Source organism: Salmo salar, chromosome ssa06 (assembly GCF_905237065.1).
Source record: "Salmo salar chromosome ssa06, Ssal_v3.1, whole genome shotgun sequence".
NCBI lineage: Eukaryota > Metazoa > Chordata > Actinopteri > Salmoniformes > Salmonidae > Salmo > Salmo salar.
In genome coordinates this window covers 89,934,024-89,957,854 of record NC_059447.1, presented here as the reverse complement: position 1 = coordinate 89,957,854, position 23,831 = coordinate 89,934,024, and the positions used below count along the sequence as shown (strand labels likewise).

At 45.0% G+C, this 23,831-nt stretch overlaps 1 protein-coding gene across 1 annotated transcript; it reads right to left on the bottom strand.

Moving 5' to 3' along the window:
* Positions 1-657: 657 nt before the first annotated feature.
* LOC106608297 (transforming growth factor beta-3 proprotein) lies at positions 658-23,692 on the bottom strand. Its single transcript, XM_014206164.2, has 7 exons — positions 22,775-23,692; positions 10,142-10,305; positions 7,481-7,610; positions 4,870-4,977; positions 3,943-4,129; positions 3,419-3,572; positions 658-1,878 (listed from the first exon to the last, which is right to left on the bottom strand). Exons 1-7 carry the CDS (start codon positions 23,118-23,120, stop codon positions 1,720-1,722), a joined length of 1,248 nt encoding a protein of 415 aa, XP_014061639.1. The 5' UTR covers positions 23,121-23,692; the 3' UTR covers positions 658-1,719.
* Positions 23,693-23,831: the final 139 nt, after the last annotated feature.

The following is a 23,831-nucleotide window of genomic DNA, read 5'->3' as shown; positions in this document are numbered from 1 at the left end:
TAAGATGGGCAAAAGAACACAGACACTGGACAGAGGAACTCTGCCTAGAAGGCCAACATCCCAGAGTCGCCTCTTCACTGTTGACGTTGAGATGGGTGTTTTGCGGGTACTATTTAATGAAGCTGTCAGTTGAGGACTTGTGAGGTGTCTGTTTCTCAAACTAGACACCAATGAACTGGTCCTGTTGCTCAGTTGTGCACCGGGGCCTCCCACTCCTCTTTCTATTCTGGTTAGAGACAGTTTGCGCTGTTCTGTGAAGGGAGTATTGCACAGCGTTGTACGAGATCTTCAGTTTCTTGGCAATTTCTTGCATGGAATAGTCTTCATTTCTCAGAACATGAATAGACTGACGAGTTTCAGAAGAAAGTGCTTTGTTATAGCCATTTTGAGCCTGTAATTGAACCCACAAATGCTGATGCTCCAGATACTCAACTAGTCTAAAGAAGGCCAGTTTTTTTGCTTCTTTAAATCAGGACAACATTTTTCAGCTGTGCTAACATAATTGCAAAAGGGTTTTCTAATGATCAATTAGCCTTTTAAAATGATGAAGTTGGATTAGCTAACACAACGTGCCATTGGAACACATGAGTGATGGTTGAGGATAATGGGCCTCTGTACACCTATGTAGATATTCCATTTTTAAAAATCTGCCGTTTCCAGCTACAATAATGTCTAAACTGTATTTCTGATCAATTTTATGTTATTTTAAATGAACAAAAAGAGTGTTTTTCTTTCAAAAACAAGGACATTTCTAAGTGACCCCAAACTTTTGAACGGTAGTGTATGTCTTTGGATATGGCAGCTAGTCTGTCCTTTCTCCTTTGCGTTATGATAATAATGCCCACTGTTTGTAGAAAGGAAAGGAAACCCCGTTTGTTTGTAGGAAGGGAAGGAAACCCAGTTTGTTTGTAGGAAGGGAAGGAAGGAAACCCAGTTTGTTTGTAGAAAGGGAAGGAAACCCAGTTTGTTTGTAGGAAGGGAAGGAAGGAAACCCAGTTTGTTTGTAGGAAGGGAAGGAAGGAAACCCAGTTTGTTTGTAGAAAAGGAAGGAAGGAAGGAAACCCAGTTTGTTTGTAGGAAGGGAAGGAAGGAAACCCAGTTTGTTTGTAGAAAGGGAAGGAAACCCAGTTTGTTTGTAGGAAGGGAAGGAAGGAAACCCAGTTTGTTTGTAGAAAGGGAAGGAAGGAAACCCAGTTTGTTTGTAGGAAGGGAAGGAAGGAAACCCAGTTTGTTTGTAGGAAGGGAAGGAAGGAAACCCAGTTTGTTTGTAGAAAGGGAAGGAAGGAAACCCAGTTTGTTTGTAGAAAAGGAAGGAAGGAAGGAAACCCAGTTTGTTTGTAGGAAGGGAAGGAAGGAAACCCAGTTTGTTTGTAGGAAGGGAAGGAAACCGAGTTTGTAGGAAGGGAAGGAAACCCAGTTAGAAAACTGTAAAAGGAAACTACTAACTCTAAACTGAACAAATCAAAAAGAATGAAGAAGTTCGGATCCCAAAGTCTAGCATAGTATGTCCTCCTTACACAAGGATGGGGCCCTTCAGTTTAAGTGGTGTTAAGAGCTAGGTCACGTAGTTTGTTGATTAATACAAATCGCCTGGATGTTGGTAGTCTAGTCCTCCACAGGTAGGCAGGCCGGGCTGGCTCTAGTGTCCCAATACAGGTCACCTACGAGGGCCATTCCCCCCTATCCTACTCCAAGGCTTCGGACCTACTCCTGGCCTCCTCAGCTGCATTTGCAAGACTTGACGATCATGTTGGATAGCTGCTCTACTTTAGGGGTACGTCCAGAGTAGTAGAGAATGGTGAGAGGCTCCAGGTCCTGGGGAACGCAGCAGGGAGAGGCTGAGGCCTCTGGGTTCAGAGTGTTATACAAGCTCAGCAGCTATGGAGGAACAGGAAAGAGATGAGGGTATAAAATATACTTTTTTTGGTCCACCAACCATTCAGATTTTTTTTTAACCAGACAATATATTTTTGGGCATTTAAAATTTTCAACAAAACACACACACAAAAAAAAACTATTAACATGCTTTCTAATGTTTCTAAAATAAATGTATTACTAGTAAGAAGTAAATATAGTCTATTGAAAAATTACATTTTTTGTGATCTGAGTCTAACCAAAATATCACAGACGAGACAAATGTTCACCTGCCCCTTTAAGAGCGGAAGGTTACGGTGGTAGCACGACTCCAGTCATGTTTGTATCTGTGAGATTGAGTCTGACTAGTAGAAACGCTGTCTTCTCTTCTCTAGCAGTTGTGACTTAAACATAGAAAAACAACCTTGCTTGTCAACAAAATAATGTAAATAGCTAAGAAAAACAAGGACAAAGTCTCACTTCAGTAGACTTTCGTTTCAAGTAAATTAAACACATTTTTATGCCTAAGCGCAGCTCTTCAGGTGTGCTCAGCCCCAGCCAGGCAGTGTTGCAGCGCGAGGTGGGATAGGCTATATAGGATTTGTAGTTTCGATTTTATGTGATTAATTTACCAGCTATGAAACAAAATGGCGGAAATACTTTGAAAACAGTTACTGCAGCATTTTTTACTGTAAATGTGATCATATTTCACCATTTTTATTCAAACACAAGTGAAACGCTCGCACAGTGGAGCCCTGACTTCCCACCAACAAGGCTGGTGAAACAGACATCTTAAAATCTACCCGCAGGTGACAGGTGTTCATTTTAGGCTGTGAAAGAGACATTTTGGTGTTGCTGATGTGGAAGCTGAAATGTGGATTAATGTTGATTAATGTGCAACTGTCCCGGTCTACTAAATTGCGTAAATAAATCAATCCTGGAAGATCTGAATTTTATTCTGGTTGAGTCCTGTGTATGATGTCTCACTGTACCTTAGCTACCTTACATGGGCTATTGAGCAGCTACCTAGCTAGCCTGTATTGTTTTGTCATTATAGCCTTAGCGCATATAACCACAATTGCCCTCACCTGTGTCTGCGGTGTCAGATTGCCCTCACTTGTGTGTGTGTGTGTGTGTGTGTGTGTGGTGTCAGAATGCCCTCACCTGTGTGTGTGTGGTGTCAGATTACCCTCACCTGTGTGTGTGTGGTGTCAGATTACCCTCACCTGTGTGTGTGTGGTGTCAGATTACCCTCACCTGTGTGTGTGTGGTGTCAGATTACCCTCACCTGTGTGTGTGTGTGTGGTGTCAGATTACCCTCACCTGTGTGTGTGTGTGGTGTCAGATTACCCTCACCTGTGTGTGTGTGTGTGTGTGTGTGTGGTGTCAGATTACCCTCACCTGTGCGTGTGTGTGGTGTCAGATTACCCTCACCTGTGTGCGTGTGTGGTGTCAGATTACCCTCACCTGTGCGTGTGTGTGGTGTCAGATTACCCTCACCTGTGTGTGTGTGTGGTGTCAGATTACCCTCACCTGTGTGTGTGTGGTGTCAGATTACCCTCACCTGTGCGTGTGTGGTATCGGAGCTCCTCAGGTAGGGGCAGGGTCCAGAGCAGTAGTTAGCGAAGTATCCTTTAGGCTCGTGGATCCACTTCCAGTCCAGGTCTCGACGGAAGTCGATGTAGAGACGACGGACACAGCAGTTCTCCTCAACAGTGCTGGGGGGGGGGGGGCACAACAAACTATGGTGAATCACTCATACCTTCTCACTCATACAACAATGAGCTAGGTAGTCAGCTTTGATAACTGTTCAGTTACAACTCAACGGTTTTCTTGTTAACAACACAGAACTTTAGAGTCAGTTGAAGTTGCAAGGAAGTTTTTAAAAGTTTCTCGTCTTGATCAACCAACACATGAACAGTTTTATATTGCACATATGGGAAGGTTAGCTGGCTCATTGATCCTTCATCTGCTATTGTTGTTTATATTACAGCAGATGTATCAGAAACCACTTCTAAGGCGCCTTTCAGGACATGACAACCGATAGGTGGAAACACAAGTGCTAACAGTTTCAGTAAGGGTCCTTACGAGAAGCAGTAGTTGGTGTCCAGGGCCCTTTTGCGTCTGCGTGGCTGTGAGTCGAGGCGGTGAGGAGGGATCATCATGAGGATGAGGTGAGGCAGGTATTGCTCCTTCTGTTCCTTCTTCTTCTTCTTCTTCTTCTTCAGACGACCCAGGTCCCAACGACCCACCTCCTCATACTCCCCTTCCATACCTATAGCAGCAGGAGGGCAGACATTATATATCAGCCAATACATGTTACAGGGCATAGGTCAGACTTTTTCTATGTTTCTCCCCTGCAGCAGAGAGAGGGGTCAAAGGTCAGTCATTACAATACAACTTTATTAATCCCAGAGGTGCGATTTGTTCAGGGTGGACAGGATGCTTTCAAATTAGGACAATCATAGACAGTATAAGAAATACAAGATCAACACTTAAGACATCAATTAAAATGTGCATGGTGCAATTTAAGAAACTAAAAGTTCACGGAAGCCACAGTTGTTAATTAATGTCAGGGCTGAACTATCTCTAGAATAGTCCCTAGGTCTTCCTTTATGGTCCTGTTAACCAGGTGGATGGCCTCGGGCTCAAACCAGGCCCTGCTCCTATTGGTGCAGCACTTCAGACAGAGTAGGCTGCATCATAAGGGGGAGCAGTTTGAACTGCGGGTTGAGAACAACGGGTGCTGTCCCCCAGGACGTCATAGGCCTTCCTCCTCAGTTACTGAGCTAGTCCTATTGTGACTTTGTGTCTTATAAAGCCTTTTTAAAAATGTTTTGGGGTTTTTTTGGGGGGGGGGGGGGGATGTCAGTTCAAAGTTCCGTTTGTCAAAAGGAACACAGATGCAGCTCAAGAAGATAGAGGACAGAGCGAGACTTGCAGTTCATTGCCAGTTATTGGGTGGTAACAACAAAGAGGAGACCACACAAAGAAGATAATGTTATGCCTACTGACCTTTGAACTTGACCTCCAGCACTTCGTTCACATTATCGATGATGTCACCGTTGGGGTTGAAGGTGTGGCATGGGCAGTGTACGCTGATCTCCAGACCCAGGTTGGTCTCTGACAGGAGAGAGGCATCATGTCAATAAATTAGTGCTGAGCGATTAACCTAAATATGATTATTTTTTAAACGAATTGACCGAAGTCGGTTCAATTATTTGAATTCCATTTAGTTCGTTTTTTTTCTTCTTCTGTGAGCTCGATGTGTAGTTTCTGTAGAGATAAATCAGATCCAGCCTGAACTGTGTGATGTAGTAGGGAGTTGTAGTTTCTGTAGAGATTAATCAGATCCAGCCTGAACTGCGCAATGTAGTAGGGAGTTGTAGTTTCTCGAGAGAGATGAATCAGATCCAGCCTGAACTGTGTGATGTAGTAGGGAGTTATAGTTTCTGTAGAGATTAATCAGATCCAGCCTGAAATGTGCGATGTAGTAGGGAGTTGTAGTTTCTGTAGAGATTAATCAGATCCAGCCTAAAATGTGCGATGTAGTAGGGAGTTGTAGTTTCTCTAGAGATAAATGAGATCCAGCCTGAACTGTGTGATGTAGTAGGGAGTTGTAGTTTCTCTAGAGATAAATCAGATCCAGCCTGAAATGTGCGATGTAGTAGGGAGTTGTAGTTTCTGTAGAGATAAATCAGATCCAGCCTGAAGTGTGTGATGTAGTAGGGAGTTGTAGTTTCTGTAGAGATACATCAGATCCAGCCTGAACTGTGTGATGTAGTAGGGAGTTGTAGTTTCTCTAGAGATACATCAGATCCAGCCTGAACTGTGCGATGTAGTAGGGAGTTGTAGTTTCTCTAGAGATAAACCAGACCAGACCATGATGTAGTAGGGAGTTGTAGTTTCTGTAGAGATACATCAGATCCAGCCTGAACTGTGTGATGTAGTAGGGAGTTGTAGTTTCTCTAGAGATAAATCAGATCCAGCCTGAACTGTGTGATGTAGTAGGGAGTTGTAGTTTCTCTAGAGATAAATCAGTCAGCCTGAACTGTGTGATGTAGTAGGGAGTTGTAGTTTCTGTAGAGATAAATCAGTCAGCCTGAACTGTGTGATGTAGTAGGGAGTTGTAGTTTCTGTAGAGATAAATCAGTCAGCCTGAACTGTGTGATGTAGTAGGGAGTTGTAGTTTCCAACAGGCCAATATTCTATACTGAACAAAAATATAAACGCAACATGTAAAGTGTTGGTCCCACGTTTCATGAGCTGAAATAAAAGATCCCAGAAATGTTCCATACACACAAAAGCTTAATTCTCTCAAATTTTGTGCACACATTTGTTTACATCCCTGTTAGTGAGCATTTCTCTTTTGCCAAGATAATCCATCCACCTGATAGTTGTGGCATATCAAGAAGCTGATTAAACAGCATGATCATTACACAGGTGCATGTTGTGCTGAGGACAATAAAAGGCCACTCCAAATTGTGCAGTTTTGTCACACAACACAATGCCACAGACATCTCAAGTTTTGAGAGAGCGAGCAATTGACATGCAGACTGTAGGAATGTTCACCAGAGCTGTTGCCAGAGAATTTAATGTCAATTTCTCTACCATAAGCCGCCACCAACGTTGTTTTAGAGAATTTGGCAGTACATTCAACCGGCCTCACAACAACAGACCACGTGTAACCACGCCAACCCAGGACCTCTACATCCAGCTTCTTCACCTGCGGGATCGTCTGAGACCAGCCACCTGGACATCTGATAAAACCGAGGAGTATTTCTGTCACATTGAAGGAGAACCATTGTAATAAAGCCCCTTTGTGGGTAAAAACGGATTCTGATTAGCTGGACCTGGCTCCCAAGTGGGTGGGCCTATGCCCTCCCAGGCCCACCCTTGGCTGCCCAGTCATGTGAAATCCATAGATTAGAGCCAAATGAATCTATTTCAATTGACTGATTTGCTTATATTAACTGTGACTCAGTAAAAGGAGTTGAAATTGTTACATGTGGCGTTTATATTTTTTGTTCAGTATACATTGTTTAGTGCAGAAAATGTGGTAATTAACTACAATGACCAGAATCCATTGCATGGGCGCTTAAACTTGACATGGAGACAGAGAAGATGGAGAGGGATAGAAAGCAGTTGGGTTACGAGCCTGAAAATACATGAAGTGATTGACAGGTGGCATTCAGCAGCCATTACAAGTACGCCTCATTTACTTTGAACTACTAAAATAGTGATTTTGTCAGACAGCAGCTCTATGGAGATGAGATGATGACTTGTGAACTAAATAATTAAGTAATTAAATAAAACTAATGTAATATACACAACAGCTGACATTTTATATTAAATTCATGTGAATAAGTGATGGTTAATAAGTGATCAGCAGTAACGGACAGTCACCAGCATCATGGGACTTTTATTCATTGTTTTATTCTGTGTTACACCATTCAACCCACACAATGCATTTCATGTATTATAATTTTTTGTATTTTTTTCCCGCTGAAACCCAAACCGATCTCAGAAATGCACTAAATTGCTCAACACTACAATCAATTAATTCATTAATCAATCAATCAATCAATCAATCAATCAATCAATCAATCAATCGTGGCATCCTCACCTCTGTACATCAACCACTCCCGTACCGTCTCTGTCACGTCGAAGAAGACCCATTCTGGCGGTCCCTTGGTCAGCACGTTCTTGGCTCCAATGTAGCGCTGCTTAGCTATGTGCTCGTCTGGCCTCAGGATCTGAAAACCGAGGGTAGGTGAGTTACTGCATATGAACGATACAGAGTCACTACACTGATGCTGTTGGAACTAGTGGAGACATAAGCTAAACTTGTGAGAAGAAGCATAAAGAAACTCCACAATAAGGACATAATTTCTGCCATTACTGCCATGGCACTGCATGTCATATTCTAGAGCAGAGGCTTTAGAGAGAGATGCTTGTAGAATGTTTTGGGTACATTCAGTTTAATAATAAAAAAAAGTGAATCGGCATCCAAAAACAGACTCAATTAAAACACTCAAACAGTGGAGGCTCATCAGAGGAGGAAGAGGAGGAACATCCTCCTCTGTGAATTTCATAAAAATAGTAAAACATTAAAGTTATCCTTTTTAGATAAAACTATAATAAATATATTCACGTCACCAAATAATTTATTAAAACACACTATTTTGCAAAGGTCTACAGTGGCCTCAACAGCACTCTGTAGGGTAGCACCATGGTGTGGCCAGAGGACAGCTAGCTTCCATCCTCCTCTGGGTACATTGACTTCAATACAAAACCTAGGAGGCTCATGGTTCTCACCCCTTTCCATAGACTTACACAGTAATTATGACAACTTCCGGAGGACGTCCTCCAACCTATCAGAGCTCTTGAAGCATGAACTGACATTTTTTCTGCCCAATCACAGGATCAGAGAATTAATCTAGTACTGGAAGCATAAACTACAGCTAGCTAGCACTGCAGTGTATAAAGAGAGAGAAAGACAATAGTTGAACAGTTTAACAAATTAATTTCTTCCAAAATGAGTGAGAAGCAAGAGAGAGAGACAGATTTCATTTTTTTTCACTTTCACTTACTTTGCTAGCAAACACAGCTAGTTTAGCCTACTCAAACAGAGGGAGCTATGTTAGCTAGCTGGCTATGACTTGCCAACACAACATTGGAACTATTCCAAGTCAAGGTAAGCTTTTGGTTTTACTAAAGTGTTGTCACCGGGGCCTGTCGGTGTAACTGCTTACTGACTGTACACTGTAACGTTACTGCATGATTGTAGCGGGTTTACTAACGCATTAGTTCTATTAGCTATGTTGACTATGATGTTACTTTAGCTAATATGGTGACAACGATGTAGGCTATGTGCAGTGGTTTGGTTTGGAAAGGTTTTTAAGCCTGGTCACATACAGCTGATGTGTTGTACATTGAAGTCCACAAGCGAAGGAAAGAGGTGAGAGGAGGAGAGCGCATAGATGTGAGAAGGAATACAACGTGGCTGCTGTGAAAGTGAACTGTGTTTATGTGTGATCAGGGGTGTATTCATTCCGCCGATTCTGTTAAAAAGTTTCTTAAACGGAAGCAAACTGAACAAAACAAGGATAAAACATTCCTGAATTTGTCCAATTTAAACTCTCGTTTGCAACTGCTGGACTAATGATGCAGCTAGATGCAGGCAAGAGTGTACAGAGTCTGCCCCGAGTCAGACCCTGTACACATTCTCCAGGACATATTAGCGTTACCCTGCCCCGAGCCAGACCCTGTACACATTCTCCAGGACATATTAGCGTTACCCTGCCCCGAGCCAGACCCTGTACACATTCTCCAGGACATATTAGCGTTACCCTGCCCCGAGCCAGACCCTGTACACATTCTCCAGGACATATTAGCGTTACCCTGCCCCGAGCCAGACCCTGTACACATTCTCCAGGACACACTAGCGTTACCCTGCCCCGAGCCAGACCCTGTACACATTCTCCATTCTGACATTCTGTCATTTGGAACACACATTCCATGTTGATGCCTGATGACATGGATGTTTCTTTGCAGGCCTTTATGTTCCCCGCCTCTAAATGAAACTAGGAGGAAAGACTTATCATTGTCAAATTAAATTTTATTGGTCACATACACATGGTTAGCAGATGTTAATGCGAGTGTAGCGAAATGCTTGTGCTTCTAGTTATGACAGAGCAGTATATCGAACAAGTAATCTAACAAATTCACAACAACTACCTTATACACACAACTGTAAAGGGATTAATAAGAATATGTACATATAAATATATGGACGAGCGATGGCCGAGCAGCATAGGCAAGATGCAGTAGAGGGTATAGAATACAGTATATACATATGAGATGAGTAATGTAGGATATGTAAACATTATTAAAGTGACATTATTTAAAGTGATTAGTGATACCTTTATTAAGTCAGTTTATTTAAGTGGCCAGAGATTTGAGTCTGTATGTTGGCAGCAGCCACTCAATGTTAGTGATGGCTGTTTAACAGTCTGATGGCCTTAAGATAGAAGCTGTTTTTCAGTCTCTCGGTCCCAGCTTTGATGCACCTGTACTGACCTTTCCTTCTGGATGATAGCGGGGTGAACAGGCTCGGAAGAGACCATCTCTGCCGGCGCCATCTTGTTGGCGCCATCTTGTTGGCGCCGGCAGAGATGGTCGCCTTGCTTCAGGTCCTTAGAAAACTATGCAGTTATTTCTTGGGGATCAGGTGGAGTTAAAGATCTCTGAAGGACATGGAGAGATGGAGGGTACCTTTACATACCTGGTACAGCTCGACCCTCTGTTCGTTCCTATTGGCAGCAGAGTTTGGAACCCTGAGAGCACGGAACTCAGCTCGGAACAGGTTGGTGGAGTTCCTCTCCATGGCCGACACATTGAAACGGAACACTTTGGAGGTGATGCCTTTAGGACAGTAGTGAAGGTCATCTGTAGGACAGAGAGAGGAGACCTTTAGGACAGTAGTGAAGGTCATCTGTGGGACAGAGAGAAGAGACCTTTAGGACAGTAGGGAAGGTCATCTGTAGGACAGAGAGAAGAGACCTTTAGGACAGTAGGGAAGGTCATCTGTAGGACAGAGAGAAGAGACCTTTAGGACAGTAGGGAAGGTCATCTGTAGGACAGAGAGAAGAGACCTTTAGGACAGTAGAGAAGGTCATCTGTGGGACAGAGAGAAGAGACCTTTAGGACAGTAGGGAAGGTCATCTGTAGGACAGAGAGAAGAGACCTTTAGGACAGTAGTGAAGGTCATCTGTAGGACAGAGAGAAGAGACCTTTAGGACAGTAGGGAAGGTCATCTGTAGGACAGAGAGAAGAGACCTTTAGGACAGTAGGGAAGGTCATCTGTAGGACAGAGAGAAGAGACCTTTAGGACAGTAGGGAAGGTCATCTGTAGGACAGAGAGAAGAGACCTTTAGGACAGTAGAGAAGGTCATCTGTGGGACAGAGAGAAGAGACCTTTAGGACAGTAGGGAAGGTCATCTGTAGGACAGAGAGAAGAGACCTTTAGGACAGTAGTGAAGGTCATCTGTAGGACAGAGAGAAGAGACCTTTAGGACAGTAGGGAAGGTCATCTGTAGGACAGAGAGAAGAGACCTTTAGGACAGTAGGGAAGGTCATCAGTAGGGAAGGTTGTTGGAGACAGAGAGGAGACAGTAGGGCAGGTTGTTGGAGACAGAGAGGAGACAGTAGGGCAGGTTGTTGGAGACAGAGAGGAGACAGACAGTAGGGCAGGTTGTTGGAGACAGAGAGGAGACAGACAGTAGGGCAGGTTGTTGGAGACAGAGAGGAGACAGTAGAGCAGGTTGTTGGAGACAGAGAGGAGACAGTAGGGCAGGTTGTTGGAGACAGAGAGGAGACAGTAGGGCAGGTTGTTGGAGACAGAGAGGAGACAGACAGTAGGGCAGGTTGTTGGAGACAGAGAGGAGACAGACAGTAGGGCAGGTTGTTGGAGACAGAGAGGAGACAGTAGGGCAGGTTGTTGGAGACAGAGAGGAGACAGACAGTAGGGCAGGCTGTTGGAGACAGAGAGGAGACAGACAGTAGGGCAGGTTGTTGGAGACAGAGAGGAGACAGTAGGGCAGGCTGTTGGAGACAGAGAGGAGACAGTAGGGCAGGTTGTTGGAGACAGAGAGGAGACAGACAGTAGGGCAGGCTGTTGGAGACAGAGAGGAGACAGACAGTAGGGCAGGCTGTTGGAGACAGAGAGGAGACAGACAGTAGGGCAGGCTGTTGGAGACAGAGAGGAGACAGACAGTAGGGCAGGCTGTTGGAGACAGAGAGGAGACAGACAGTAGGGCAGGCTGTTGGAGACAGAGAGGAGACAGACAGTAGGGCAGGTTGTTGGAGACAGAGAGGAGACAGACAGTAGGGCAGGTTGTTGGAGACAGAGAGGAGACAGTAGGGCAGGTTGTTGGAGACAGAGAGGAGACAGACAGTAGGGCAGGTTGTTGGAGACAGAGAGGAGACAGTAGGGCAGGTTGTTGGAGACAGAGAGGAGACAGACAGTAGGGCAGGCTGTTGGAGACAGAGAGGAGACAGACAGTAGGGCAGGTTGTTGGAGACAGAGAGGAGACAGACAGTAGGGCAGGTTGTTGGAGAAAGAGAGGAGACAGACAGTGGGGCAGGTTGTTGGAGACAGAGAGGAGACAGTAGGGCAGGTTGTTGGAGACAGAGAGGAGACAGTAGGGCAGGTTGTTGGAGAAAGAGAGGAAACAGACAGTAGGGCAGGTTGTTGGAGAAAGAGAGGAGACAGACAGTGGGGCAGGTTGTTGGAGACAGAGAGGAGACAGTAGAGCAGGCTGTTGGAGACAGAGATGAGACAGTAGGGCAGGTTGTTGGAGACAGAGAGGAGACAGTAGGGCAGGCTGTTGGAGACAGAGAGGAGACAGACAGTAGGGCAGGTTGTTGGAGACAGAGAGGAGACAGACAGTAGGGCAGGTTGTTGGAGACAGAGAGGAGACAGACAGTAGGGCAGGCTGTTGGAGACAGAGAGGAGACAGACAGTAGGGCAGGTTGTTGGAGACAGAGAGGAGACAGACAGTGGGGCAGGTTGTTGGAGACAGAGAGGAGACAGACAGTGGGGCATGTTGTTGGAGACAGAGAGGAGACAGTAGGGCAGGTTGTTGGAGACAGAGAGGAGACAGACAGTAGGGCAGGTTGTTGGAGACAGAGAGGAGACAGACAGTAGGGCAGGCTGTTGGAGACAGAGAGGAGACAGACAGTGGGGCATGTTGTTGGAGACAGAGAGGAGACAGTAGGGCAGGTTGTTGGAGACAGAGAGGAGTCAGACAGTAGGGCAGGTTGTTGGAGACAGAGAGGAGACAGTAGGGCAGGTTGTTGGAGACAGAGAGGAGACAGACAGTAGGGCAGGCTGTTGGAGACAGAGAGGAGACAGACAGTAGGGCAGGCTGTTGGAGACAGAGAGGAGACAGACAGTGGGGCATGTTGTTGGAGACAGAGAGGAGACAGTAGGGCAGGTTGTTGGAGACAGAGAGGAGACAGACAGTAGGGCAGGTTGTTGGAGACAGAGAGGAGACAGTAGGGCAGGTTGTTGGAGACAGAGAGGAGACAGACAGTAGGGCAGGTTGTTGGAGACAGAGAGGAGACAGTAGGGCAGGTTGTTGGAGACAGAGAGGAGACAGACAGTAGGGCAGGCTGTTGGAGACAGAGAGGAGACAGACAGTAGGGCAGGCTGTTGGAGACAGAGAGGAGACAGTAGGGCAGGCTGTTGGAGACAGAGAGGAGACAGTAGGGCAGGTTGTTGGAGACAGAGAGGAGACAGTAGGGCAGGCTGTTGGAGACAGAGAGGAGACAGTAGGGCAGGTTGTTGGAGACAGAGAGGAGACAGTAGGGCAGGCTGTTGGAGACAGAGAGGAGACAGTAGGGCAGGTTGTTGGAGACAGAGAGGAGACAGTAGGGCAGGCTGTTGGAGACAGAGAGGAGACAGTAGGGCAGGTTGTTGGAGACAGAGAGGAGACAGTAGGGCAGGTTGTTGGAGACAGAGAGGAGACAGTAGGGCAGGTTGTTGGAGACAGAGAGGAGACAGACAGTAGGGCAGGTTGTTGGAGACAGAGAGGAGACAGTAGGGCAGGTTGTTGGAGACAGAGAGGAGACAGTAGGGCAGGTTGTTGGAGACAGAGAGGAGACAGTAGGGCAGGTTGTTGGAGACAGAGAGGAGACAGACAGTAGGGCAGGCTGTTGGAGACAGAGAGGAGACAGACAGTAGGGCAGATTGTTGGAGACAGAGAGGAGACAGACAGTAGGGCAGGCTGTTGGAGACAGAGAGGAGACAGACAGTAGGGCAGGCTGTTGGAGACAGAGAGGAGACAGACAGTAGGGCAGGCTGTTGGAGACAGAGAGGAGACAGACAGTAGTGCAGGCTGTTGGAGACAGAGAGGAGACAGTAGGGCAGGTTGTTGGAGACAGAGAGGAGACAGACAGTAGGGCAGGCTGTTGGAGACAGAGAGGAGACAGACAGTAGGGCAGGTTGTTGGAGACAGAGAGGAGACAGACAGTAGGGCAGGTTGTTGGAGACAGAGAGGAGACAGACAGTAGGGCAGGCTGTTGGAGACAGAGAGGAGACAGACAGTAGGGCAGGCTGTTGGAGACAGAGAGGAGACAGACAGTGGGGCAGGTTGTTGGAGACAGAGAGGAGACAGTAGGGCAGGTTGTTGGAGACAGAGAGGAGACAGTAGGGCGGGCTGTTGGAGACAGAGAGGAGACAGTAGGGCAGGTTGTTGGAGACAGAGAGGAGACAGTAGGGCGGGCTGTTGGAGACAGAGAGGAGACAGACAGTAGGGCAGGTTGTTGGAGACAGAGAGGAGACAGACAGTAGGGCAGGTTGTTGGAGACAGAGAGGAGACAGACAGTAGGGCAGGTTGTTGGAGACAGAGAGGAGACAGTAGGGCAGGTTGTTGGAGACAGACAGGAGACAGACAGTAGGGCAGGCTGTTGGAGACAGAGAGGAGACAGTAGGGCAGGCTGTTGGAGACAGAGAGGAGACAGTAGGGCGGGCTGTTGGAGACAGAGAGGAGGGCAGTTTATTTGTAAGAAACAGGCATAGGAGGACAGAGCTCAGTAAATGCTTGCACACTGATGTTAATACTCTTAGCACAGTCGGGCAGGTCTTCTGTAAGAGAGACGGGAGACAGAAGAAAGAGATCAGACATGATCACTTTGGAGGCGATGTCCTGCGGGCAGTAGGGAAGGTCACCTACAACCGTCAGAGGAAGAAGAAGAAGGAAGCACTACTACAATGTGACGTCATCTATACATATCGGTGAATGCCTGTTGTTATCCAAACATTGATGAAGGCTGTGACCCAAATGAATCCGTTTGCTCTGACCTGTGCTGCTTGAAAAAAAAAATACCTTCATATTATTTCACTGTAGGATTTCCCTTTTTCCCCAGTATATGCCTTATGAACCCAGCACACAAATACTTTGTTATTACATATTTAGTTGAACACGCCAATTCCTCTTTCTACAGACAGAAGAGACCCAGCTCAGTAACATTCAAACCAACATGCAGATGACTGTAAGTTACCACAAAGCTAAACCAGTGGACTCCAGCGTGGTTTTTAACCACAGAAGTTATCATTGCAAACTTCACAGCAGTGAGGGTGCTGCTGGCTCAAACGAGGGAGGTTCTGTCGTCGCAACACATGTGACCGCCCTGTTTTGATAACATAACCAATGGGTTGAGCCACTCAAAAAAGATACTTCTTGAGGGGCCCCATCCGTGACATTTCAAGGTAGCTGTGGAGTGAGCTTACGGGCAAGTTCTTACCTCCGTTACATAAAAAATGTCTGCTTTGTACAGAATGAATGTCAATGCGAATCTAATACCTTCTCAGACAAGCAATTGACGCCCTTATAAAAAATAACATGTCAGAAAACTTCCTACCCATTGACCAAAATTGGTTGAAAGACATCTTTTCAAACCACAACAATGTATTTTCAAAGTCTTTTCAAACCACAGATATGTATTTTCAGTCTTTTCAAACCACAAATATGTATTTTCAAAGTCTTTTCAACATCTTGTGCGCATAGGTACACGTTGAACCACCACTGATAAGCCAAGAGTTGACTCGGTAGATATTTCCCCTGCATAGTTCAGTAGACACCACATTTCCTCCTTAATGCAGTTCACCTCTATAGACCAGCAGATACCACATTTCCTCCTTAACGTAGTTCACCTCTATAGACCAGTAGATACCACATTTCCTCCTCAATGTAGTTCACCTCTATAGACCAGTAGATACCACATTTCCTCCTTAATGTAGTTCACCTCTATAGACCAGTAGATACCACATTTCCTCCTTAATGTAGTTCACCTCTATAGACCAGTAGATACCACATTTCCTCCTCAATGTAGTTCACCTCTATAGACCAGTAGATACCACATTTCCTCCTTAACGCAGTTCACCTCTATAGACCAGTAGATACCACATTTCCTCCTTAATGTAGTTCACCTCTATAGACCAGTAGATACCACATTTCCTCCTCAATGTAGTTCACCTCTATAGACCAGTAGATACCACATTTCCTCCTTAATGTAGTTCACCTCTATAGACCAGTAGATACCACATTTCCTCCTTAACGCAGTTCACCTCTATAGACCAGTAGATACCACATTTCCTCCTTAATGTAGTTCACCTCTATAGACCAGTAGATCCCACATTTCCTCCTCAATGTAGTTCACCTCTATAGACCAGTAGATACCACATTTCCTCCTTAATGTAGTTCACCTCGTTAGACCAGTTGTTTTCCCGCGTCAAATTTAGTCGCAGCTCACAATGTCTTCGTCCCAAATGGCACCCCATTTCCTATATAGTGCACTACTTTTGACCACTACCAATAGAGCTTTGGTCAAAAAGGATTGCACTATATAGGAAATATGATGCCATTTGTGACACAGCCAGTAAACGTTAATGATGTAAAGCAGTCAATGCCCTCAAACGACTTTACTTCTTTCCTGAATGAACCCTTTACACATGGCTTCAGCATGGAACCCGATAACACGCTTCCGTTATCAGCTGAAGTCAAGGGGGCTAGAAGCATCTGGGGGTGGGTGGGGGGACATTTATTTTCTAAGTGAAGTAGTGTCCCTGTTTGACTTGGAGCGACTTCACCTCTCTGGTATTCGGCCTATCAAAAACCCTGCTGTCCTCAGTGGGCTGGGATTGACCCTTAGACCAGACCTCCGACCATATTCAGAAAATCCCTCAGAGTAATAGTGCTGATATAAGATCAGGTCCTCTCTGTCCATATAATGTTATTCAATATGATCTAAAAAGGTAAAACAAATCCTTTTTCAGCTCTCCTACGCTGGGTTTGTGAATACAGGGCTAGCCCAGCCCACCCCAGTACAGACCGGACCAGATCAGATCCAGCACTCACAGTCCTTCGGCTCCGACCACATGATGGCTTCTCGACAACACCTACCCTCCGCTCCTCTATCCCTGCCCTCAAATAACCCCGTCTGTCTCCTGTCTCCCCTACCCTGTCCATCCCTGCCCTGTCCATCCCTTTCTTTCCCTTTAACTTTGTTTCATTTGCACCTGTCAGGGATTTGAGGCGGTGCAGACGCTAGCCTTAGATCTGCCAAATGTCAACAGTGTACCTAAAGCCTTTCAGCAGAGCTGTCAGGAGCTAAAGTGTTTGCCCACACCATGCTAAAGAGGTGGGAAAGGAAAGGAGTGATGTCACTGGCTCGGAGTCAACAGCAGATCCACCGAAAGCAAAACTTCTTCAGAAAGAGAGAGACAGAGAGAAAGAGAGAAAGAGAGACAGAGACAGAAAAGACAGAAACAGACAAAAGACAGAAAGAGAAACAGAGACAGAGAGAAAGAGAGAGACAGAGAGAGAGAGACAAAGACCTATGCTCCGTCCCAAATGGCACCCTATTCCCTACCTTTGATGAGAGTCTAGTCGTGCACTGTTTTGGGTTCTTTTTGCTGTATCTGTCCACCAGCTAGGTCTTGACCGCAGTACTTTCTTGGAAATACGCCTCTCTGCAAACACAGGAAGCCAGTCCTCTCAGTCTCTCACCTCCCTCTAAAACACTTATTCTGGTGTGACTCACAGTTACTCTGGTCTGAGGAAGTAGGAGGTGTCTGGTCTGAAATAGGAGGTGTCTGGTCTGAGGAAGTAGGAGGTGTCTGGTCTGAAGTAGGAGGGGTCTGGTCTGAAGTAGGAGGTGTCTGGTCTGAGGAAGTAGGAGGTGTCTGGTCTGAAGTAGGAGGTGTCTGGTCTGAGGAAGTAGGAGGTGTCTGGTCTGAAGTAGGAGGGGTCTGGTCTGAGGAAGTAGGAGGTGTCTGGTCTGAGGAAGTAGGAGGTGTCTGGTCTGAAGTAGGAGGTGTCTGGTCTGAAGTAGGAGGTGTCTGGTCTGAAGTAGGAAGTGTCTGGTCTGAGGAAGTAGGAGGTGTCTGGTCTGAAGTAGGAGGGGTCTGGTCTGAAGTAGGAGGTGTCTGGTCTGAGGAAGTAGGAGGTGTCTGGTCTGAAGTAGGAGGTGTCTGGTCTGAAGTAGGAGGTGTCTGGTCTGAAGTAGGAGGTGTCTGGTCTGAAGTAGGAGGTGTCTGGTCTGAAGTAGGAGGTGTCTGGTCTGAGGAAGTAGGAGGTGTCTGGTCTGAAGTAGGAGGTGTCTGGTCTGAAGTAGGAGGGGTCTGGTCTGAAGTAGGAGGAGTCTGGTCTGAAGTAGGAGGGGTCTGGTCTGAAGTAGAAGGGGTCTGAAGTAGAAAAGGCTTTGAACAGATCTAGTAAGGTGGAAAGCACCTTGACCAAGGGATATAACTTCAAAGATTTTCTTTATATGAGGAAGTTTGTGCACCTGGTGAAGTCCATCTGGCAAAGGGGGGTTCATCATAACACTAATATAACGTCATCATGATATGTGCTCTCTTTATTTCCACAATAAGGGGTACCATATTGGCCAATGGCACTACAGTGGCAAGAAAAAGTATGTAAACCCTTTGGAATTACCTGCATTTCTGCATACATTTTACATAACATTTGATCTGATCTAAGTCACAACAATAGACAAACAGTGTGCTTAAACTAATAACACACAAATTATTGTATTTTTCTTGTCTATATTGAATACATCATTTAAACATTCAAAGTGTAGGTTGGAAAAAGTATGTGAACACCCTAGGCTAATGACTTCTCCAAAAGCTAATTGGAGTCAGGAGTCAGCTATCCTGGAATCCAATCAATGAGACGAGATTGGAGATGTTGGTTAGAGCTTCCCTGCCCCATAAAAAAACACTCACAAAATTTGAGTTTGCTATTCACAAGAATCATTGCCTGATGTGAACCATGCCTCGAACAAAACAGATCTCAGAAGATTTACAATTAAGAATTGTTGCCTTGCATAAAGTTGGAAAGGGTTACAAAAGTATCTCTAAAAGTCAGTCCACGGTAAGACAAATTGTCTATAAATGGAGAAATTTCAGCACTGTTGCTACTCTCCCTAGGAGTGGCCGTCCTGCAAAGATGACTGCAAGAGCACAGCGCAGAATGCTCAATGAGGGTAAGAAGAATCTTAGAGTGTCAGCTAAAGACTTACAGAAATCTCTGAAAGATGCTAACATTATTGTTGACGAATCTACAATACGTAAAACACTAAACAAGAATGATGTTCATGGGAGGACACCACGGAAGAAGCCACTACTGCTGTCCCAAAAAAATTGCTGTACGTCTGAAGTTCGCAAAAGAGCACCTGGATGTTCCACAGCGCTACTGGCAAAATATTCTGTGGACAGATGAAACTACAGTTGAGTTGTTTGGAAGGAACACACAACACTATGTGGAGAAAAAAAAGGAACAGGACACCAACATAAAAACCTCATCCCAACTGTAAAGTATGGTGGATGGAGCATCATGGTTTGGGGCTGCTTTGCTGCCGTAGGGCCTGGACAGCTTGCTATCATCGACGGAAAAATGAAATCCCAAGTTTATTAAGACATTTTGCAGGAGAATGTAAGGCCATCTGTTCGCCAATTGAAGCTCAACAGAAGTTAGGTGATGCAACCGGACAACAACCCAAAAGACAGAAGTAAATCAACAACAGAATGGTTTGAACAGAAGAAAATATGCCTTCTGGAGTGGCCCAGTCAGAGTACTGACCTCACCCCGATTGAGATGCTGTGGGATGACCTCAAGAAAGCGGTTCACACCAGACATACCAAGAATATTGTGGAACTGAAACAGTTTTGTAAAGAGGACGGGTCCAAAATTCCTCCTGACCCTTGTGCAGGTCTGATCGGCAACTACAGAAAACATTTGGTTGAGGTTATTGCTGCCAAAGGAGGGTCAACCAGTTATTACATCCAAGGGTTCACATGGTTCACATACTTTTTCCACCCTGCACTGTGAATGTTTACACGGTGTGTTCAATAAAGACATGAAAAAATATAATTGTTTGTGTTATTAGTTTAAGTAGACTGTGTTTGTCTATTGTTGTGACCTAGATGAAGATCAGATAAAAGTTTATGACCAATTTATCCAGGTAATTCTAAAGGGTTCACATACTTTTTCTTCCCACTGTATAACAATGTTGAACCGGTTTGCACTATTGTCTTGAGTAATTCAAGCCACTAGAAATTCTCAGGTGTAAAGACTAACTCCTACAGCAGGGTCAAGACAGCCTTCCTGGCATTGGAAGACATTTCAAAAACGTAGCTCTTTTCCTCTCTGAGGTAAGTGGAATTCTAAAAGTCTGGAGCCAGCTTAGGGAAAGGGCAATGTGCACAACAGGGAAAATATAAAAAAAACCATCCTCCATGTTTTGCTGCTGGCTCCGTCCAGAAAGCAGCATATGCTGAAGTCATTAGTCCCATTGGGGTGAATACTGTGTATGCATGATGACGCTATTGACAACTGACGAGTGTACCAGCTCTTTTAAGCTCTCTTATGCACTTTGCACTGTTCTTAACGTTCATTTATAGTTATGTTGTGTTGTATCTCATGTGTACGCAGCTCTCTTGGCCAGAGCTCACCTGGAAAAAAGAAATGCAAATCTCAAATGTGACCTCTGGTTAAATAAAGAACCACAACAAGTATGAGATTATGTGAATCTTTTGCATTTAAGGTGGGTTTGACCCATCGTCTTTTCATACAGAGTATGAGATTAATGAAAGTAATCATAATGAATATTCAGTCAAATCTAAACTTTACCTATAGTGTTACAGATGACTATTGTCGCCTTTTCTATACACTATAGGGGATAATAGTTTATTAGGATGAGCCAAGTGGCTAAAGAGGAAGATTATAAATCAATATTGATTGAGAACATTAAGATAATTTGACCTTTGACCCCCAGGGAAAACTGTAACGCTATAGGGCGTTGTAAACAAGAGGAATGGTGATGGTGTATCCTAAATGGGAGTAGGGTGACGTTTCCCCTAGACACTGATCTTGGATCAGTTTTGCATTCCCCCCTAATTGTTAAAATTAGGAGTTTCTCCCCCCCCCACTAATTGTTAAAGTTAGGAGTTTTCCCTCCCCACTAATTGTTAAAGTTAGGAGTTTCCCCCCCCCCCCACTAATTGTTAAAGTTAGGAGTTTTCCCCCCCCACTAATTGTTAAAGTTAGGAGTCCCGTCCCCCCCCCCACTAATTGTTAAAGTTAGGAGTTTCCCCCCCCACTAATTGTTAAAGTTAGGAGTCCCCCCCCCCCCACTAATTGTTAAAGTTAGGAGTTTCCCCCCCACTAATTGTTAAAGTTAGGATTGAGGGATGGGAAACTGATCCTGGATTTGTCCCTAGAGGAAACTTGACCCTGGAGCCTCCTCAATATGCATCACTCTTTATGTTTGTTTACGTTGTGTTTTTAACTGGGCTTCAGGATGTAGTAGGAGCTAAAGGTTGTTTTTTTGTCAGGAGCACTTTATATGTCCCAACACAGAGCTATGGGGGACGCATTTTACTACAACACTTGTTGATTTCAAAGGGACCATGATGCAATGGGCTTTGCGTCGACCAACAAGGCCTACCTTCCAATTCTTCCACACTTAAAAACACTAACCCTCCCTCTCTTTCTACCCCCCTCCCTGTCACCTCTCTTCTCAGATATTGTGACTCAGACCTCACAGACAGTGTGTGGTGGGGAGTGGATCTCTATAAAGGTGATATGTAGGTGAGATAGGGAAAAGGGAGATAGTGGATCTCTATAAAGGTGATATGTAGGTGAGATAGGGAAAAGGGAGATAGTGGATCTCTATAAAGGTGATATGTAGGTGAGATAGGGAAAAGGGAGATAGTGGATCTCTATGAAGGTGATATGTAGGTGAGATAGGGAAAAGGGAGATAGTGGATCTCTATAAAGGTGATATGTAGGTGAGATAGGGAAAAGGGAGATAGTGTGTGGTGGATCTCTGGCTAAGGAGTGGAGGAGATCCTTCCATCTGCTAACTGTTTCTTTCTCCATGATTACTTTCCCTGTCCTTCCCTCAGCTAAGTTTTCTCCATGTTAACTTTTCCTATCTCCCCTCAGCAAGGCTTCCCCTTCCCTTCCCCAGCCCTGTTCCAATCAGCTTGGGCAGATGTCCCTCTCATTTGGGCCTGGCTGCAACAAAAACGGACACATCTGGTGAGAGGGACTGGGTCCATGGTTAAAAAGAGGGAGGAAGGAGGAGTAGGAACGACTTTACACAAAAACACTAGTCTTCTGGATTGAAATAGGTTGGGGAAAGAGCTGAGGCAACTTCCAGGTTAATCCACAACATAGCTTCTACTAGTCTCACATCTCACCGATGTCCGAGACACATTCCTGAATAAGGCCAATAAAGTGAACTGAACAGAAGTTAGCACATCTAATACGATCTTAAACAGATTCAGTTTCTGAGACATTCCATCTGTGTACTCACAGGGTTTCCCAAACTCAGTCCTCGTGACCTCAAGGAGTGCACGTTTTGTTTTTTTGCCCTTGCACTACACAACTGATTAAAATAATTAACTATTCATCAAGCTTTGATCATTTCTAATCAGCTGTGTAGTGTTATGGCAAATAACTAAAACGAGCACCCATTGGGGTCCAGAAGGACCGAGTCTACTGTATCCTATCCACACACTCCATATATGCAATATACAGAGTCGATCCTATCCATTGTCAACTATCAACTATGTAAAGCCCAAATAGGACCCATCATTGTCATGACAAATAGATAAACCACTAATTTTATGATCTTCACATGGGTAACGGGGACAGCCCTCCCTCTTGTGATCACGCGGAAGTTTTCAAAATTACGCATTTGGCACGCTCTCTATTCATTGATCTCGTGCGTAATGGAGCACCCAACTACAATCAAAGAGAGTTTTACCAAAAATAACAATAGAAAATAGCTTATCAACCAAAAGAGCATTAAGGTGAATATAATATAACACGACTTAGCCTACTATTTTCTGGCGGTCCCTGGACCATGTTGAATTTGTATATCTCTTTGGCATAATATTCGGTCTCCGTGTTGTCTTGGCCGCAACTTTGCTGCCGGTCTCTCCCCAACTCCTCAAGCAGCTCCCGGGTACTGTTATACAACGACTGGATCTGGTAGGAGACCTGACTGGGTCCCAGGGAGTGTGGCGGGCTGGTCAGCCGGAGCTTACTCAGTATCTGTCCCCGAATCGCCTCGAACCTCTTCCGCTTCACATGATCGATGTCCACCGTGGCGCAGGTTGACAGAGACAGACTGGTGGTCGTGTAGTTTAGGAGAAGGACCAACAGAAGAGCTTTACCGAGATACATGTTTCTGTTGCTCAGTGATGCACTTGGTTTGTGAAGCACTTAGGTAAACAAATTTAGTCTAATAACGGATTCACAACGGTGACTATTTCTCAAGGTTCCTACGCGTAAAAGTATGTTTAAACTTTCAAATCAACTTCATAGCAGTTTACAAACTATTTTCTCGCACTTTCATTTGACTTCTTCATACACGTATGTCCTCTCCCGAGGAAATCCATTTTCGCTGGTTTGTGATCCATAGAAATCCAGGTGTGTATTCAGCCATCAGACATCTATCGCCCAGCCGTTCCAAATGAATAAATTCCCAAGCGCGGCCCAAACTAAAATCTACTCAGTGCAATAACGGTCTCAATCATCATTCTAGTAACTGAACGCATACCGCCTATTGACTTTTCTTTCTCATTCTTCTATTTAACCCTTTTCGTTCACTTAGGTCGCCCGATTCGCACCACAACTTTGCATCCTTCCTTCCTTTTTTATTTTTATTTTTATTTGTCATGAACAACTTCGTGCCACTGACCCGCACGCACCTTCTCCTAACAGTGCCCGGCTAACGTCACGTTGCAGAGCTGTGCGCCTTCAGCACGGGCTCACGTTTGTTTTATACCGACGGCTGTGACGTTTTGATGGAGGAAGGACCACAGGTTATCTATTCCATGACCATAACTCTATTCTGTGTAGAAGTTCTCACATCTCAAAATATAATCTATTATC

Bases quoted from the DNA above. Each gene is read 5' to 3' on its own strand.
- LOC106608297 (XM_014206164.2), bottom strand. From the start codon at position 23,120: ATGTATCTCGGTAAAGCTCTTCTGTTGGTCCTTCTCCTAAACTACACG. The intron at 10,306-22,774 runs GTAGGCTAAGTC...TCTGTCCTACAG, and splicing joins CCAGGGACCGCCAGAAAATA to ATGACCTTCACTACTGTCCT. The intron at 3,573-3,942 runs GTAAGGACCCTT...CCCCCCCCCCAG, and splicing joins GACACCAACTACTGCTTCTC to CACTGTTGAGGAGAACTGCT.